The 21,190-nt window shown below is 33.2% G+C and overlaps 1 protein-coding gene across 1 annotated transcript; it reads right to left on the bottom strand.

The window, feature by feature from the left end:
• Positions 1-13,767: 13,767 nt before the first annotated feature.
• LOC145057849 (polygalacturonase-like) lies at positions 13,768-15,567 on the bottom strand. The gene is made up of 3 exons (XM_079005762.1): positions 15,123-15,567; positions 14,739-15,028; positions 13,768-14,632 (listed from the first exon to the last, which is right to left on the bottom strand). Exons 1-3 carry the CDS (start codon positions 15,558-15,560, stop codon positions 14,185-14,187), a joined length of 1,176 nt encoding a protein of 391 aa, XP_078861888.1. The 5' UTR covers positions 15,561-15,567; the 3' UTR covers positions 13,768-14,184.
• Positions 15,568-21,190: the final 5,623 nt, after the last annotated feature.

Raw genomic sequence — 21,190 nt, 5'->3', positions numbered from 1 at the left:
GAGAAAAGGAAACATGAAGGATCTTCAACGATCAACAAGCAAATTCTCGAAATCTGGGGGAAGAGATGAAGCTAAGTGGTGTGAGAAGTGTAAAAAGAAACACTTCGGGAAATGTAGTGAGGAGATGACTTGCTACAAATGTGGGAAGACAAGGCATTACGCCAACAAGTGTGGGCCTATCAAAAAGGCGTGCTATAGATGTAACGAAGAAGGGCATATATCTACAGATTGCCCAAAGAAAGACACACCGCCACAACCGAGGGCATTCCACATGCTCCTCGACGAAGCAGAAAACGATGGGAGGATTAAAAGATGAAGACTTCATATTAATATATAAAGTCTGTGTCATGAAGCATAGCCTGTTAGAGACATAGTATAGGGTGAACTTGAACTTTTGTGTAATAGTTTCAAGAAATAATATAAACCCTGGTTTTGTTATCTGATGTGTTGAATGATTATATGATTTATGTATGGTGACTTGGTTGACTGCGAGACAATACTTGGGACGAGTATAAGTAGGTGTGAATGGTAGTAGAGATCTATACTACCGGAAGCACGGGACTCGCACTTGGATCAGAGAAAGTCATAAGGTTACCAAGATGGTAGCAATTGATTCCGTTTTATTCAAGTATGTCATTACCCGTGTTTCAGTAATGACTAGTAGGATGATGGTTATTCGGACCCTAATATTCATATCAAACTGAGTCCGACTACGATGAGTTTGTTACGTGGTTCGGAGAACCAAGTTCGATGTAACATCTGCCTTAAGTCAGAAGATTGGAATCATTTTGCAAGACCTATTTCGTTGATGATTCCGGGACGTAATCATCCTAAGGGGGTGATAATTGCAACGCCCGTAGATCAGGGCTAGTTAATTTAGAGACGATAAGCATCAAAAATGACTTTTTGATGGAAGATTATTTAGAAGGATTAATCTTAACTAATTTGTAGTATATGTTACGAGGATTCTATACATATAAAGAACACCGAAATCCGAGTGATAACGAAGAAGTTATGAGCTATCGAAGTTTCGCGACAGAACCGGCACGACACATCGCGATGTAAATAGTAAATTTACGTTAGAGCGATATTTGGCCTTAGCAATCTAAATAAAAGTCGTAGAATACGTTAAACCGATACGTGCATAAAAAAGAACGCCCAAATCTGACTTCGTATGAGGAAGTTATGATTTTTCCGAAGTTTCGACTTAGCAGTATGCAGCCCGAATACTCAATTTGATATCGAGTGGTTTCTAGCCGAAAAAATCTAAAAGAGAATCGAATATCTCATTATTAGTAGTGCAATGATAAAAAGACAGTCGAAAACGCATGTCAGATGAAGAAGATATGATTTTCTAATGGAGTTTTCCTGTCCCGGCCTACTAAAAATAATTTACTAATAATATATTAGGAGTCTAAACAAGAGTTGAAGAGCATAATCTCACCTTTGCGTGGATATAAAGAACATCGAAAACAGAGTTCGTATGCGAAAGTTATGAATTTCTGAAGTTCGGGCGCGAACCCCAAAGCTGTGTCAGAGTTCACGACGTGAAAACAGTGTTCACGACGTGAACTGACTTCTGACGCCTTCTGGAGCCTGACAGACGCAAGTTGTGATGACGCATGCAGTGACGATCAAGTACCATGACATGAACTTTAGAAACTCACGACGTGAGGGTCAAAATCTAGCCCTATAAATAGAAATCAAGGGTCAGCCGATTTTGGTTGCTCCTCCCTTACTCTCCCACTCCCGATACCTTCTCTAAGCCCTATTTTATACCCCGAAGCCCCGGTATCATCCCGAGACCCGAAGCGAGTCCCGAAGCCCGAACATCCAGAGAAGTGAAATTCCTGAGCTGAAGCTCTGCCCACGAGAAGCCAATTTTTGTGAAGATCTTCCAGATCTACCGAAGAATACTACTTCTACAAGCCGTAGTGCTATCCAATCATCTTATGATCAAGTGAGTGTATAGTCCCTTTCACAAACACGATTTTAATACAAGTATTGTTTGAATGTATTAAGTATATGTTTTGTGTGAGTGTATAGTCCCTTTCACAAACACGATTTTAATACAAGTATTGTTTGAATGTATGTTTTGTGTGAGTGTATAGTCCCTTTCACAAACACGATTTTAATACAAGTATTGTTTGAATGTATTAAGTATATGTTTTGTAGTAGTGTGTAGTTACTTTCTTTTAACACATATATATGAAGTGTTTGTCATGAAATACGTGCTATGTGTTATATATTGTTTGTCTATTGGAGATGGGTGTGGAATTGATGTTTTATACAGGTGTTAAATGATTTAAACTGTGTAAGTATTTATATCTACGAAAATGTTGGGTAGAACATGGGTAGATGGGATAGTTGGTGACTATGGAGTAAGCGCCTATTGTATAAACCTTATTGACTATGGAGTTAACGCCTATTGTATAAACCTTGGTGACTATGCAGTTAGCGCCTGTTGTATAAACCTTGGTGACTCCTGCCTAGGGGGAGAAGTCTCAATGGGATGCACTATAGAGTTAGCCCCTATTGTATTAACCTTGGTGACTATGGAGTTAGCGCCTATTGTAGAAACCTTAGTGACTATGGAGTTAGCGCCTATTGAGTAAACCCTGGCGACAATGTGACTTCGTGCCTATACATCAGGTCAATCCTTAAGAATGAAGGATAGATGATTCTTAGGGTAGATCCTTAAGATAAATGGAGATAATGGGGGATGGGTAAGTGGGTTGATTGTTTGATTATTAAATATAATAATTATATTATTTTGGGTTGAAAACCTTATATGCTCACCAGGCTACCAAGCCTGACCTACTCAGTTTTCTTTGCAATTACAGGTAATGGCACTAGAGTATAAGTTGGTGGACTTGACGAGAAATTTTGGATTATAGAGCATTAGTTATAAATAATTGTTGTAGGGTCTATTTTATACTGTTTATGCTTTTGGTCTGTATCGAAACATGACATCCCGATGTTTTATTATTAAATAAAAATAGATTCTCTTTGAGAAATGTTTTGATAAATGGTTATCACATTTTGTTTTTGGGACAAATTCCGCTACTGTTTTCTTTAAAAGATAACTCTGATTTTAAAACAAAGCATAAACAAACCGGTCTTTTCTGGCCGTGAAATTGGAGATGTCACATTCTTGGGGGAGGTGTTGGTAGAGATGCGAGTTTTGTTAGCGGGTTAGCCATAAAGAGGGCTGCTAAGGCTGTTGATTTGATGCGCCTTCTACCATAGTTTAATGACCCCCCAGAGTGAGCTCCTTTCGCTTCGATCTTGCATGGGGTTTGCCAAACTTTTCTTTGGCATGAGGACGTGCCAACCCGTTCATATGGAAGAGGTTGCTTTGTGTTTTGATAAAGGGTTATGTGGGTCGATTGAGGACATTGTGGTTTGCGGGGGTTCGTTTTTTGGGGACCTTCAATGGCTCGTTGCCAATTAGATTTGGTGGTTTGGGATTGTACTTAGCAGTAGAGGCTTCCTCCTATGCTTTTGTGGCCTCACGAGCTCAATCGTGGGTGTTACAAGACCATCTCTTACAAGATAGCGGCATATGTGGTATGGATTCAAATTATATTTGTGCTTTGGCCTGTCTTCGTGATACGATTTTGGGCTTTGACTTCAGTGGTTTCACTAATATGGACACCACCCCTCCAAAAGCCCAACATTCATTGGCAAGTTCCCTTTTTAGTAAAATTGTCTAAGACATGGAAGTTCACTTCGACATGACGATTAGGCAGAAAGATATTTTTGAGTGTCTAAGGGCCCCACATGCTCAGAATTGTCTTATGACTATTCCTATTAACGGCCTTGGCCAACATATATCACCTGTGGAGTGTTACGCCATCCTCAAGTATCGCCTTATGATCCCTCTATTTCCAGCTGATGAGACTTGCCCTGTTTGTCGCAAGGCATGAGTGGACTCCTTTGGGGAGCATGCAGTTCATTGTAAATAGCTCTCGGGTTTCAAGTACCGACACGGTCTGGTTAGGGATGTTCTTTTTCAATATATTTACGCGCACTAGGGATTTGGCAAGAATGAGACACCTGTGAACTTTTTGACTGGCCCATTGGAAGGAAGATCAACACTTAGACCATCTGATGTTTTAGTATTTGGATGGACTGGTAGGAGACATGCATGCGTGGATCTAACAGGGGTTTTCACTATAGGACTTTAAAAGTTGCATCATGCAAAGTGGCAAAACATAAGAAAACATGCATGAAAAATCAACACACGTTTATACCTTTTGCATTTGATACTTTCGGTTTCCTTGCACCAGAAGTTGTGGTGGTACTCAATAGAGTCTAACGGGTCATGCTTAGTAATATTATGACCCCAAGTACTATAGATGTTTTTAAAAGAATCAGTTTTGTCATCCAAAAATGAGTTGCAACACAGCTTGTTGCTCCTTTACCCGCTACATCTATGTAAAATTTTCTTCTCGGTTAATGGATATAACTAATAGATTAAATACCAAAATTATTTATGTGAATCCTTTTCAAATAAAACAATTTTTAAAGAATTATTTTTCCTTTCCTTTACTATACTTTTAATTCTCAAACCCAATCCTTCTAAAATGCATGTCAGTAAAATCTCTATTCTAATAAAAGAATAATTTTAATATCCTTTTGACATGTGTCATCATATTAGGCCTTCTAATTAATACACATTTTATTCTTTTTTTGCCATGTGTCATCCTATTAAACCTCTTAATTAATTAATGTCACTTGTCAACCTATTAATTCTCTATTTCAAATTTTAAAATTTTCACTTTAATTACAATAAATTAATAACAATGCAATAAAAATTAAAATAAAATTAATACAAATTATAAGGTGATATAATTTCACATATTTATTTAAATTAACGATTATAATTTATTAATAATTTTTTGTTCTAACTATTAAAGTTTAATTAATTTTGTAGCCGTGGTTTCACGGGTTATAAACTAGCACATTAATATAACCATTATAAAAATAGAAATATAGAATTATATTGCAATAACCATGAAACACTCCATAATAATCATTCCTTTCAACAACCATTTTACCAATAGTGATAACAAAATACCTTATGAAATCTTATTATAAAAACATCAATAACAAAGTCCACTGCCATAACCATAACCATAACCATAACCATAACCATAACCATAACCATTACCGAGATTAAATCGGAAATGGTAATATAGCTTGATATAACTGTTGAAGAAACAGAGGAAACAAGTAACAAAGTACATTTCTAATGGGTGTATTCAAAGCCAATGTCTTATCAAGAATTATTTTGAAAGTACGATGTGTTATAAGGTGCATTTTTTGCATAACATCACATTAATAATCTTCATTACTCCTATAATTATAAAATGCATTTTTCCATCTGCTCCCATAAAATGAAATGTTAGGTGTCGTTAACTGCATCTTGTGTTTAGTTCCACATTATCCAATTAGGATATCATTTATAATAGTTAAATAAACTTCAAGTGATAGTTTTTCTCAGATAGCAACAAAAAAGATTAATGATAAAGTGATTTATGAGATAATGTGCTGAAAAACCATAAGAAACACCTGTAAAAGAAAATAAAAAATGAGCTTAGACTTGAAATACTGCAAGAATAACCTTAATTAATGAAAATATATATATGTTGATAAAGTGTAACATTGAATTTAAGCAGAAAAATATATTTCACATGTTTTCTCCAGTGAAGGTAGCCAAGTCTTTCATATATTTTTTGATCAAGTAATGAAAACATGTTGAATATATGAATCTCATAAGGAATTATATAAATGAGGACAGTGAGTATTTTGAAAAACCCTGCATCACACCTAACAATTTATTGCCATTTGTAACAAGAAACACTTTACAACAAACAGTAAGAAAAGAAACAGAAGTAGTTTTGTAATAAAGAAAAATCAATTATACTTATAAAAGACGATACTTATGTGATATTATAACAAAATAGTATTTTTGTTCACTTTAGGGTGTGGTTAATACTTTATAGAATCTGTGCTTATTGGCAAATGACAATTTCTGAAGAATCTGTTATCATTATGAAGTTTTTTGTTCAGTTTAAAGTGACAAAGATGACCAGACTGAAGAATCTATAAAAAATATCAAATAAATCATACATGTAATTTGGACAAAAAGGTCGAAAAGGTAATTTTGACTAATAAAACTCAAATTTTCTTGTAAATGAGTCTGCTCAAAACAGGAATATCCAGATTGCCCCATTATTGAATACACATTGGCATTACATCGGACATGTGGCGGGAATAATGAAAAGCATGAATTTACACCACATGTTCAAGTCAAAACTAAAAACAAATGATGTTGTTAAGTGTTAACATATAAAAAATAAATAAATAAATAAATAAAATAAAAAAGTGGAATTACTAACCTTGTGTAGTTGATGATGATTTTGTAGATGAAACTCTTTCAAAGTCAACCAAAGTAATCAACCTACTGAGATGAAGAATGAAATAAATAGAATTCTTATATATACATTAAATTGAAGTAGAAACTTGGAAAAGATTAGTACATGTCGATTTGTGTATGCCGATCTGGATGATTGAACCAGTCACGTGATTGATAGCATGGTAACTCAAAATCCATATAAGAAATTGCCCTTGATTTATTTCGGGAAGGAGTTTCGTGCTACTGAAATGCCAATGCCAGAATCAAAGCTCATTGATTTTGCCCTTATGTCTAGGAGATTAGAAGAGAAGGAAAGAAACGCTTCATTCTCATTCTCACATTTAATTTAATTTAATTTAATATAATATAATAAATACTTTTAATATATATATGTTAGTGATATGTGGATTTTTGATTAATCTCTCTTGTCTCTCTATTAAAAGAATTTGTGTGGCATTTGTTATATTTATATATATATTTTTAAAAATTTTTCTTCTCATATTCTTTAAAAACTAGAAGAATTTGTGTGGCATTTGTTATATTTATATATATATTTTTTAAAATTTTTCTTCTCATATTCTTTAAAAACTAGGCGAATGCTTGCGCGTTGCGCAGTGGGATAATTATGTAGTTTAATATGGTTATATATGGTTTAATGTATTGTGAATAACCCATACATAAAACTTGTATGTGATTAAATAACATGTATATTTTTTGATTTACAGATTTGTTATCGTAATAAATATTGAATTTTTTTTACTATTAGTTTAAAATTTTAAATATAATTTTTATGTACACATTAGTATCTAATGTAATTAGTTGATGATTGATTAGATATGGATTCTCATTTGTGGTTGTCTATTTATGTTGAACCTCATAAAAATACATATTTAACGACTTTTGTTAGTTTTAGTATTTAATAAAAAATAGTGCCGTATTTTAAGTAATATAAAAAATCTCATTCTTAATCTATTTTAAGATAGTGACATATTTTAAGTTAATATAAAAAATCATATTCTAGAACTAATGAAAAGAAAAACTGGAGCCAAAATGTTTAACTATAATAAAGTTGATTCCAATTAAAAAGTGCTCAATCGAAGATAATATCATTTAATAAACATCATAAGATATTACGTTATATTTAAATTACAGACATCATTTTTGTAAGAACCATTCAAAATATATGAGACTATAGTGTCTAATACAACAATGTAACAACCAAATGACCCTAACCTATTTTAAATTAAATATAATTATAATATATTATCTATGCAACTAAATTTCTGCACAACATGTGGGATTCATCTAGTATATGGTATTCTTCTAATATATTATATTATAGTATAAACATTATATTTGGAAAACCACTTTGGGTTATATTGTAGTTTATAACATTAAATTTGTGATGAGCTGTATTTGACACACATTTGTGTATTTATATCTATATTATATATTTAAAACAAATCTTATAAAAACATCCGACCTAAATATTCATCTTCAAATTTTCTTTCTTCGCCACATAAACAAACTTTTGTTATAAAGCCAAAAATGAAATAAAAGAAACTTAATTGTATGATCATGATATATTGTATTTTGTTTGGGGCTTGTACAAAACATGCATGAGCATATATTATTAATTTATCTCTTGTTTTGGGTAATTCGAATAAGATATATATATATTATTAATTTATCTCTTGTTTTAGGTAATTCGAATAAGATAGCTTCAAATCCAACGTATCAAACTGATTACCCATTTACTAAAGTCTAAAACCCAAAAACTCAAACATGTTCTAATACCATACAAATGCATGAGGCTTTAGCAAATTATTATCTCATATGAATTACTATTGATTATGTGTGATTAATTATTAAGAATGTGAAAAGGTTTGGGGGTTTCAAATGCATGAGGTTTTAGCAAATTATTGTGGAGGGTTTCAAATGCATGACAATCAAGGGAAAATGCAAGCTTTATAAGTATCTAAGATAAGATGACACATGTCTTTTTCTATGATTTTATATTTAAATTTAAATTCTTCTCAATCCCTTAAAACTAACATTATTAGAAGAGATTATAAAATTCAAAATATTTGATAATCAATTACTTAATCTTTGATAGAAAGAAATAATCAATTATAAATAATCTTCTAGCATTCATTTTTTTTTTTTTTTTTTTTTTTTTTTTTTTTTACATTTTTTATGAACATCCTTGTATAAATTTGTTTAAAATATTTTTATAACAATTATTATCTATGTTATTTTAATTTATCAACCATGTATTACATATGTTATAACTTAGTCAACAATGAAATGACATGTAGAATTAAAATAATTAAAAAATCTCACACAATTACATATGTCAAAGTTTTGATGAAAGGACATGTGGCAAAAGATTTTGATTTATTATGGCAAATTAAATCATCGATTCAATTTGTACAGTGAAACTAATCCAATAAAGGTGCAATAATTTTATTCAACCTATACTAGGGTTAAATTTGATGAAAAAAAATATGGCCTATAAGAAAGTTTGAAATATAAAATGATGAGCCTAAAATCGGATAAGCTTGATTTAGAGTTGATTATTTAATATAAAGTAAACCTAAGTGGTTTTGGATGTTTTTATAACTAAGGTTAGATAAACATATTCACTTTTACCATGTTTTTCTTAATTAGTCAATGTTAATGTGAAATGTTGTTGATTTTTTCTTAAATAGTCGATATGTTATTATATAGGGAAATCTTCCGAAAAGTCCTAAAATTTTACCGTAATTTACGAAAAAAATCGTAAACTAAAATTTGTTTACGAAAAAACATGAATTACCGGTAAAAATGGCGATTTGACCACTTTTTTCCGGTTTACCGGGTTTATTACTTACATGTTTCACTAAAGTCACATTATTTTACTTTAATTTGCGAATAAGTCCCAAAATAAAATTTATTGATGATTTCGCCCTTTTCTTCATGTAACATACATTTTATCGGTTTCATTGCTGACTTAGACACCTAGTCATTAAGTTAGCTGGCAAGATGAATACGATTAGTTATATAATGTCACATTTACTGAAAAATTTGATGTCTATCTCATTGGCTCATTTATGAGTATGTATCTATGCAGCAATGAAACCAATAAAATGTGTGTTTCCAAGAAAAGAAGGCAAAAAATGAGTTGATGTTTGATGAGATAGATATATTGGGTTACATAAGATTAGATAGACAATTTGATATTTCTTATAAACATAAAAAATAACGCAGTTGTTGCTAGTTTATGTAATTATTGTAGTCGTCGTTGGATACATTTTGTGTTCCAAAAAGATATACAATATATCAGGATATCAAGTTTTATGCTAAACATAGCATTATATAACTAAACATATTCATCTCATCATATCATTTAATGACTAGGCGTCCGGGTTAGCAATGAAACCGGTAAAATGTATGTTAAATACAACAAATGGCCAAATTATCAGTAAATTTTATTTTTGGACTTATTCGCAAATTAGGGTAAAATAATGGGACTTTAGTGAAACAGGTAATTAATAAAACCGGTAAACCGAAAAAAAGGGGTCAAATCGTCATTTTTACGTGTAATTCATGCTTTTTCGTAAACAAATTTTAGTTTGAGACTTTTTCGTAAATTAGGGTAAAATTTTAGGACTTTTCTGGAGATTTCCCTAATATATATTCACATATAAGACAAATTATTCAAAAAGTAAGTTAGGAGTGTCTACCTACAACATTTATACCCATGTCATGCATATGTATTTACTAAATACCGATTTTATAATTTACAAATGGACCTTCAAACTTGCATGTATGAACTGCTCATGCTAGCGATGACATTTAGGTTGCTTGAATTTTTTTTTTTTAAAGTTGCTGATGATCATCATAATTTTAAAAAGTTTAGTGAAATTAAACACAATACAAGAAATATGATATGTTATCGGTTTATGAATGGTTATACATGTTGGACACGACATGGTGAGTTATTTGTTGATCGTAACACAGTTGATACTAAAAATAATGGTGATAACGTTGATGATTCACAAAATGACAATTCTAATAAAATAGATGACATGCTACATGATATCGAAAATAATATTCATGATAAACATTATGAAAATTTTTAACAAATGTCTGATTATGTTGAAAAGCCATTGTATGTTGGTTGCACTAAATTTAGAAAAAAAAAATTATGCTAGAAAAAGCAAACAATTGTTGGAATGATAAAATTTTGATGGACTTGCTAGAGCTTTTACATAACATGATCCCCGAAAATAATGAGTTGCCTATTTCATTATACCAAGTAAAACTACTATCGTATCTGATGGATCTGAAAGTCGAAAGAATACATGCATGTCCAAATGATTATATGTTATATAGAAACGAACATTCTAATATACATGAATATATTACATGTGGAGCATCAAGATATATGAAAAAGAAATAAATAGAAGTAAACAATGATGTGAAAAAGAACCCTCCCCCCTCCCCTCTTTTGCAAAAGTGTTAGGGTATTTGACTGTCATACCAAGATTAAAACGGTTATTTGCAAACGCCGAAGATGCGGAATTGATACATTGGCATGCCGATAAGCATACAATAGATGGGAAATTAAGACATGTGGTTGATTCTCCTTAATGGGAAAATATTGTTTCTGATTTTTAAAAATTTTGTGGTGAGATTAGAAATATCCGGTTTGGCATTAGTGAAGATGGAATCAAACCATTCGGAAACATGAGTAGTAGTCATAGCACATGTCCAGTTCTTCTATGAAAAAAAGGTAAAAGCAAGTATGGTGTGTTTCTTGCTCGTTCATGCTCTAAATCTTTATTGAAAAGCTAAAATGGTTAGTTTTACAATATGTCAATATTGTCTCAAAGTGTACCTACATAATTAAATTTAGTAGATTTGATATGTAAACTAATGGTTCAAATTGTTATTTTTTTACAATATGGATCTATTATTAACAATAGAATTTATTTAATATCAAAAGTAAACATATGATTACCTAAAGAACAATGATATGATTTGTTTTATACACTTTACAATGATAAGCAAATTATGATTAACATGTTAAAAAATATTAATATTTAATTATTTAAGCAAAATGATGTTATTCTAAAAACTATTTTACTAAACTAACCTGATAGTTGCAATGAATCCGAATTAACCTGACCGCCCAACAATGGAAAATATAGAAAGGAGTAAGAGAAGTGCCACATTGACAAGGGAAAAGACTAAAGAAAAATTAGCAACATTGCATGTTGATTTCGATAATCATAATCGAGCTATTGAAATGAATCAACCTACATTTGCAACTTATTGTGGAGTTACCACTAGGAATAAGATTTTTATCCTTAAAAAGAATTGGGATAAATATCCAAGTCAAAACGTCATGAGCTGTGGTTAAACATTAAGGTATGATATTTGTAATTTGTTAAATGTTCATTAATTAATAACTGTTACTAATAATTACTATACTTTATTTTAAAAAATAAAATTATTGGAGTATACCAAATGATGCTCCCAAAAAACAAACACTTAAAACTTAAAGTATGAGACAAGTCATGGAGGGCCTACAAGTCGACGCTTGTTAACGATTGTCAATGATTTCATAGACATAGGCGAAAGTACATCAAAATATTACTTGTACCTAGACAAAAAAAATGGGAAGCTTTTGTTAACCTAAAATCCACCGGAGAATTCTAAGTTTTTTGGGTTTTAGTAACTTTTTATGATATTTCTATACCATATAAATTCTAATTTCATTTATATGTGTGAAGGAAAAAAAATGTAAGTAGGTTGTGAAGAAAAACAAAAATTCGGCCAACTTAGGCCCATTAAGGTATTGTAGGAACAAAGATCATGGGGATAAATATTTCGAGTTAGGTATAAAAATAAAAGGACACCATATATCAAGCAAGCAGACAAGAGATTTTATCTATGTTAGGATAAAACGCACTCCCTCATGGGAATACATTGTAGTGCCTGAGAGTGAGCAATTAGCGGATGAGTTGCTAAATGTATTTTTTTTTCTTCATCTCCACATAACATTTGTTTAATAAGTGTTAATACAATCCTATTTTTTGCATTTACAAGTATTAGATAAACCTAATGTTCATTTGATGACAATGGTTTTAGGACAAGAGCACCCTGGTTGCACGAGGGTGGTAGGTTACAATGTTACTCTAAAAGAATCGAGGATCAACCAGAGAAAGAAAAACAACACGAGTTACCAGATTTAGAAGATTTGGTGTCGAGGCTAGAGAAGAGTTTGTTTCATAAGATATATGAGAAATTATATGATAAGCTGATGATTGATATGGTACCTGATATGATGGCTAAGGTGGTAGATACTATCGGGGACATGATCGACTCTATGGTGGCTACTAGGTTGAATCATGGCACGACGCAACATGATGATGCTCGTAGGAACGAGATGATAAAAGTTAGGAGCCCGAACTTGAAGAAACCTAGTGTTAGATCTACAACGATGGATGCATTACATAATATAAAAGTATACATTGGCATGTCACCACTAAGCTTAAATCTAGATTGTTGTTTACACCATTTAAAAATAATAATAATATAAAAAAATAGTTATTCAAGTTATTTCAAGAAACAATCTTTGATTGGAACCAAAATCTCATTCACAGATATAAGAACTTAAAAGTATGAATTCTACAAAGAGGCTTTTGCTTTATCATCCTAATTTTATACAAGATGTAATGCTCTGAAACTACTCCATCAATGCAAATTTAGGTTTTCTGCATAAGTATAAAAAATCTGAGAACAGAATAATCTAGATGCATGAAAATGGGGATAATAGAATTCTCGTATCATATGCAGAAATCAGAAATCAGAAATGAATAAGTGAAGGCATACATCTAGGTTACATGTTGTAGAAAGAGATAGGATAGCGTACCCAGAGTGATGGCCCGCTTTAAGGCTTGTCTGAAATGAACGAACTGATCGAATCTCCGATGAGACCCATCCTCCTAAAGTTTCGATCTTTCTAAATTGTAATTGCTTCCTACTTCACTTTGACTCCGATTTCATAAATCAATCATAAATCAACCTTTAACAGGGGTTGGATGATTGAACGTCTATGGAATTCTCAGCAATTCTTTTAATAGTAATATTTAGATGTCATACAATCTAAACAACAATGGAATCATAAATTCCTAAATCATATGAACATGAAGAAACCGAGGAGAGAGAGAGAGAGAGAGAGAGAGAGAGAGAGAGAGAGAGAGAGAGAGAGAGAGAGAGAGAGATGAGCGGCTAGATTAGGGTTTCAAATCGATGAGCGGCTTTCTCCCGATAATGACGAATGAATAAGAGGCATAAAGGGTAGTTTAGGAAAATCACTTAAGGATTTTAGGCGGGATAAATCGATGAGGGGGGCTAATATAATGACACGTGACATATTGATACTGTTTTATTATGATAGGGGATATATAAAGTACAAGTTACAACAAATAGGAAATAACAAATTATCCTATTTTATAGGATCTACGTACACAATCGATGGTCTCTCTTATGCTTTGTTCAATAATTAACAACTAGATCTACCACAAAAAGAGAAAAAGGTGTCTGCTTGTTTGGATGTATCAAACACGAGTTTGAGTGTCTATCAGAAATTCTCGTGCTTCAACTAATTTTAGAGTTGGAAGTCCAATCTTTTAGTTGTCTGCTAATTCGGATGTATAAAAGTCCCGAATAAGATTGCCTAAAAAATTTGCCTCAAACGAGTACTTGAATTAGAGACAACTTGTTGGTTGAAGTAATCCAGAAGCAGTGCCAGCAGCATAGGAGCAAGAGGACACTGCTGGTTGACCCCCATATTTGAGGTTAACATCCTTTAGTCTAATATTAGTGCATGGCTTCCCCTTTCTACAATCAAATTTCACTGCCACCCGTGTTGCTGATGTTCCATGTACATCCTCGTACAGCACGTTGCTGATCTTTACTCCTGAAACCTGATTCGGGCAATTCTCATTGTTTGGGCAGTAATTTGCATCTATTAGTATCGGATTTTTTACGTTCACCATACTTGCATGCTGGAAAACAACATCCTTCACGAATCCATTGCTACGTCTTGCCCATGTCTTTATCCTTAAACCATTGTCACTACCTATAAATGTGGCGGTTTTTACAGTAACATTCTGAACACCGGCTTCTACAACGTCCCAACCTAGACTCCCGATGCTGCATCCACATAACACAACTAATTAACAGATGTACAAACACACTTGGAGAAAAACAATATCATAGTTTAAAACAAAAACATAGTTGTTAAAAAATACTCATGTACCTGATGCCATGACCGGGGCCACAAACCACCTTCTCTATCCAGACATTAGAACTGCCGGGGCCAATGGAGATGCAGTCGTCCCCTGTAGAGATCTTAGAGTTCAAGATGGTGACGCCAGTGGAAGATGATAAATGGATACCGTCTGTGTTAGGGCTGAGCCTGGGTGCTGAGACGCTCACCCCTTGTAGCTTGGCATTGGTGCATGCATATAGCAGGATGTGGAACATTTGGCTGTTTAATGACCTTAAATTACGGATCACTATGTTCTGGGAATGGTAGATGCCAAGTGTCTGCAAGATTAATGATATATAAATAATCTTAGAAAGGAACTTAAAATCAACATCAAAGTTTATAAGGGGTGCATGCAAGCATAATAGTACGAACCGTAGCTCCTTTAGGACATGTCTTTCCAGAGGATTTGCAGGCCCATAGAGAAGAACCTTGGGCATCAAGGGTTCCACCGGAGATTGTAACATGGTTAGTCCGGTAAAACTTAATCCAAATTTGGGCGTTGCCTATTGCATTATAGGTTGAGGGAGCCACCAAAGTACCATCTATCTTCATCGTGATGGCTTTGCTCTTACATGCTTGGCCGGAGAATGTGATTGCAGAACCTATCAAGTACCTGCCAATGGGTGCATAGATGATGGCGGGATTTGTTGAATTACAGGCCAAACCCCATGCTTTTAGGAATGCACTTCTTGAGTCTAAGCGGCCATTTGCTTTGGCTCCAGAACTTAGGACGTTATATGTTACCTTTGCTGAATATGAGTACTGGAAGAAGAGGAAAATCAAGACTGGGACAGCTAGTTTGGTGACCATGATGAAGTTATTATGAATTGGTATAGTGTGTATACCCAACCGTTGATCGGTTATTTATATCAATTGAATTGATTACATAATCCAGGTTTGTAGGTTTGGGGGTTTGTATTATTGGTAATGATTGAGAAGAAGTAATCCCTATGTATGTACGTACCGATCAACCATCGATATGGTAACATGAACGGAATATTAATCATGTAACCTCAATTTTATATCCTTTAACAAGTCTGTGTATTTAAGATTTCACTAAATGTGGTTTGAAATATTGATAACGAAAGTTTATTTAATTGATGAAGTTTTATTTAAATGATATAAATGGTATTGGTAGATGTTATAATATTTATGTATCCTAATGCATATGGGATAATGGGAAGAGAAGTGCAGGGCTTATGATCTCACATGGGTTAATGGAATGTCAACCCTAACAAATTATTCCAACGTCCCAGAATCATTTAACATGTACGAATTATTATGTTCTCAATCTTTTAAATAAGATGTAACTTTTAGGGCGAATTATCGAAAACATCCTACATAGTTGCACTATATCTCCAATTTTTTTAAATAGTCATCATAGTTTAAATTGAATAATTACATTCCTTATTCATATTGGGTAAGTTTTAAATTGAAATCAATCATCCAACTATTTGGTGTGTTCACATATACTCCATGATTCCCTTCTTCAACTTCATAAGGGAAAATCTACGGTGTGAACTTCCAGTAGTGATTGGTCTTGACAAAAATTACGGATTATTGTGTGCCTTTTTCAAGACCTTCTTTATAACACAATTGGTTATAAAACCACATCTCTCTTTTTGTGATCTTCTTTGTCAAGCAGAATGTCATAAATTGTTTTTCAGTTCATAAATTGTTTTTACCATAGCCACATCACCCTTCTCCTAAACATGCTTCCCACGGCTCGTGTAATACTTCATGTGCTCGTGGAAAATCCTCAAAGTGGGGTGCGTACATAAATGGTTAAGGCAGATCTCGCCATCCCACACTGCCAACTTTATTGCAAGGATAGGCATTATGCAATTCTTTGTCCGAACCTTTCCTTGTTTATTAGCGCACATCATTGCTTGACAATGTCATGTCACTAACAACTCTTCCGACCAATATATCTAGTTTGTGGTTTATTTTCACATGACAACTTTTTCCAATCTCATTGTTTCCACACCTTATCCTGGTAAAAAACAAGTCATGTTTGGGTAACGATAATGCTCTTTATATTTTACACGTTGTAATTTTTTTAAGGAATTATAGTTACTTAATGTCCTTCTTCCTCATCTCACAAAAAATTTACTTTTAATTAGCAAACACCCAAAAGAACACCATGTTGACTCCAAGGAATCGACGAATGTATAGCTCTAGATTTAAAGCTAAAGATATAAGTTGACATAATATTGGACGCTCACTAGATGATATGATGCGTTATCCGGTTGATGAAATTTCATGGCAAGATTTTGTTCAGAGATATCCAGAGTTTGCCAAAAAAAAACCTAGAAATGTTCGTCTAGGTTTTCGGCTGTTGATAGCTTTAATCCTTTAGCAACTTTAATAACACTTATAGTATTTTGTCGGTTATATTTGATGGGTTTTTTTAGTTTATATAGTTTTACATGTGAAGGAAAAACAGTTAAACCGTTAAGTTCACGTGCAGTCTAGAAAGGATCGATGTTTTCTCTATTGATAATAAGTAACTATAAATATCAAGAAGCCCTAGGAGAGAGGTTATGTATGAAATTGAAATTCAAATCAACTTAGGGTTACATACCTTTTGATTATTATTTCAAATAATAAAAGTAGAATCCTTCTTCAAAATCTTGGAAAGCTAGCAGTAAAGGAATGGATGCCTCTAATGACTTGTACCGAAAACCCTAGTAGCAAGAAGACTTGAGGAGAGAGGAGGCTTGAGAAAAATTTCATTTGTATGAAGGCATGAAGGAGCGGACGAAAATAATAAGATCCAAGGAGGGGTTTATATAGCTGGAGGCACTACTAGAAAAACAACATTTTACGACGCACAATGCGTGTCGTAAAACGCTTAGACGAAGCGCAAATGCGTGTCAAGGAAGTCCCTGTCATAATGAGAGACAACACGCTTTTGCGCGTCGTCTATTTACAACGCGCATTTACGACAGACATTTATGACACGCAAGGCGTATCATTATGGTTGCTGTCAAGAAAGGCCATGCCATAAATAAAGATGACAACATTTTTGCGTATCGTAATTTTAATTTTAAAAAAATATATATTTATAGATTTACTTATTTTCAAATTAAATTTGCATTTCATGTCTCATAATAGAAAATAAAATACCATATATAAAAATACAGTACATTGCACAAAACTTAATGTCATACAAAAATACAATACATTGTAATACATTGGTATTAAGGGGCTCTAATTGTACATTGCTATTAAGAGGTTTTTCCTAACTATATAACATATTTGTATAACCAAGTCCAAATGAATGATTCCACGGCCTTCTTCTAGCTGTGTTAGATTCTGGACGAATTAACCTATATATTAATAAAAAATAACATTAACATATAGCAATAAATAATAATAATAGCCGTAAGATAAGTAAGTAGCCTTAACCTGTTGGTTGTCTTCCTCATTAAGTTACACCTCATTAAGCTGCACCTCACGTGCCTCCTCTTTTGATTAACCAAAAAAAAGAAAAAAAGCAAATATATAAATACTATAGGACAACTTACAGCAAGATTCTTACTAAACATATGAGTTGAGCGATTTTACAATGCTTGTTAACATGATACTGAGAAATTAAAATAAAGATTGTCTGCAACTTACATACGCTCCTTGATTATTCTAAGTTGTGTTCCATCCAGTCCCCATACTTGACATGTAAAATCCTCGTTGACAATGATGATTAACTGAGAACATAATTACCCCCATACAAAAAAGTAATTAGTTCTCTGGCTAAAACGTACACATTTCAAAAAAGTAATGAAAACAGATTAGACAACATTACCTAATGGCAGATGAAAGCACGAAATAAATCAGGGAAAGTTTGTAGAAGTTAGGACTTAGGAAAGTTTTTTGTTGAAATGAAAGGGTAAAAAAGTCATTTAACACTTTATCCAGACTAGACAACATCACCCATTCAGTCATGTCCATGTTAAGTGAATTAAGTAAATCAATAAATAGTACCTTTGATTTAAGAGTTTCATAAATGGTAACATTGTTTGATTAATTATGAAAATAACCTTCCTATCTTCTGTAGGCTCAATAAGTCTCTTTAATTCTTCTATAAGAGCACCAGTAGCATTTATATCATAGATATCTAGAAAAGAGAACAAACCCAAATAAATCTCCAAAGAAAGAATACCACAAGCAAGGCAGCTGAACCGAAAGTATTGGCATCTGGTGCATTGAAAACAGAACAAACACATAACAGAAAAACCGGAGAACAATTCAAGTAATCAAGTCATAAGAGCATGTCAAGATTCTAGTGACATGAGTTATAAGAGGAAGTAAATAGGGCATACCTTCCTACACCAGGGGAAAAGCGAACACTGTAATACACTATAATAGACCATACAATAGCTTCAATAACAGAGTAGGGAACAGGGAGAATCCAACTAGAAATAGAACAAGCCCATGCAGGATAGAAATTATTATCCCTTTACTTGTAAAATACGGATATTCGGAGTATCATAAGTGGGAGTTTTGAAAATCCATTGAACATCATGTGAACAAATGCAAAGAATAAGCATCCAAGACATAGGCTTCCATCTATTACATCTGTATGATGTAATCTTGTCCTTATAAAGAGTGTGCATGTAATAAATCCAACAAATGCAACCTGTAGGTCATGTGATAGATAAATATTATGTCACATATAGAATAGTGAATAATCCATCAGGTTCCTAACAAAAAATCAACGTTAATCAGAAAAAAACTTTTTACAGATGCTATTTTCAATGATAAGGGCATTTACGTCTTTTTACCTTACAGGAGACCTACTTGGGCTTCTCTCATCTCTCTCTTCCATAACAGCAGCAAGCATGACAAATATAAAACCCCAAAATTCTAATGTTTCCCAGTTGAAAGCATGTTTCCTAATTTCAAAGGCTTTGTGGAAGCAGGCACACTGCTTGTTGCAGTTGATAAAGTTGAGTACCATCTGCCATTGGTATTCCTCTCTCCACTCTGTTCATGTCAAGTATATCAAGATAGATGTAATTTAGCATAATACAAATGTTCAAAACCTGGATAAGATAAACACACAAATAACTCATCGTACCATAACATATTCTCGAATTTAAGCTCAAAATATTAAATGTGAGTATGTGTGTGAGGTGCTATGTGTGACTGCTAACAATGTATCAGAATGGGATCGAGAATCAAAAAAGTAAGGGGAAGGATATCGCACCTAAGAAATCAAACAAGTAGAATTAAAATAAGGGAGAAGGAACAAAGAATACCTGAGATGCTTAGAGAGTAGAAGTGAGGATCATGGAATGAGGAGGAAATCGCCATTGAAATCTGCATAGTTTTTCAGTTAGGGTTTTACACAGGAGAAGATGAGAAGATCCAAAATCGAAATCAAAGCTATGAATAGAGGAGAAATTAAATAAATAGAAGAACGAAAACATTAGGAAGAGAGAATAACCAAAGCATATTTTAGTCGGGCTATGGTGTGGAAATTTGAGCAGTCTCCGACGTCACATGAGCTCGAGGTTGCCGGAGGAAAATACCCCTATGGTCGTTGGAGGAGAAGTGAGCAAAGATGTTGCCGGAGATCTAGGTGAGGCAAGATCATCGATCGATTGTTGCAGACGCCAGAGAGCACCAAGTGTTTCCGTTCTTGAAAAAAAACCATAGTCCCTGCGATTTTGTGGAATTTAGTAGTACTATCCTTGCTTGTATTCTTCTTTGCTTCTTAAATCATAATAACAATCTCTAAGAAATTGCATGTTGGGTTTTAGGTTAGAGGGAGAGAGAGAGAGAGAGAGAGAGAGAGAGAGGGGAAGATGAAGACCCTAGGCTTCTTTCTTGCTAATTGGAAGAGGAGCGGATTTTAATTTTTCACATGGAATAAGCGGGGTTTTAATTTTTTGGGATTTCATTTCCCCCTTTCAAGAACGCGCGTTTTGAGTAAAACACAAAGTGACATTCACAGAGGACGCACATTTTAGATAAAGTGCCCTCTGTGTTTTTTTTTTTTTTTTTTTTTTTTTTTTTTTTTTTTTTTTTTTTTTTTTTACATGAGACACTAATCTAAGGGCACGCAATAATGCGTGACATAAATCCTTAGTTTTTTTGAAAAGACGACACTTATTTAATGTCACTCTCTTTTACGTAACATAAATCAATGAGTGTCGTGGTTTGCGCATCGTAAAAGGGTCTTTTTCTTGTAGTGAGGAAAGTTGGGGCCAAAGCTAGGTTTTTTGGTATAAGGCCTAGATTGATTAATATAATAATCAAGCTACCTTATCTCCTTATCCTAAGCCTCATGAACGAAAATTTTAGGTTATTCCTAGCCAAATGCCATTCACCCCATCCCATGGGGTTCTAGAGTTTCCCTACTTCAACTTTCAATAAATAATCAAACAGTCCCTTCATTTTTAATCAATTAAATTTGTTCCAATTAATTTCTGATT

This window comes from Lactuca serriola, chromosome 6, assembly GCF_051521515.1.
Source record: "Lactuca serriola cultivar US96UC23 chromosome 6, Lser_US96UC23_V15, whole genome shotgun sequence".
In the NCBI taxonomy this organism is placed as follows: Eukaryota; Viridiplantae; Streptophyta; class Magnoliopsida; order Asterales; family Asteraceae; genus Lactuca; species Lactuca serriola.
Note: the sequence above shows the minus strand (reverse complement) of the source record. Positions and strands in the feature narration are given on the sequence as shown.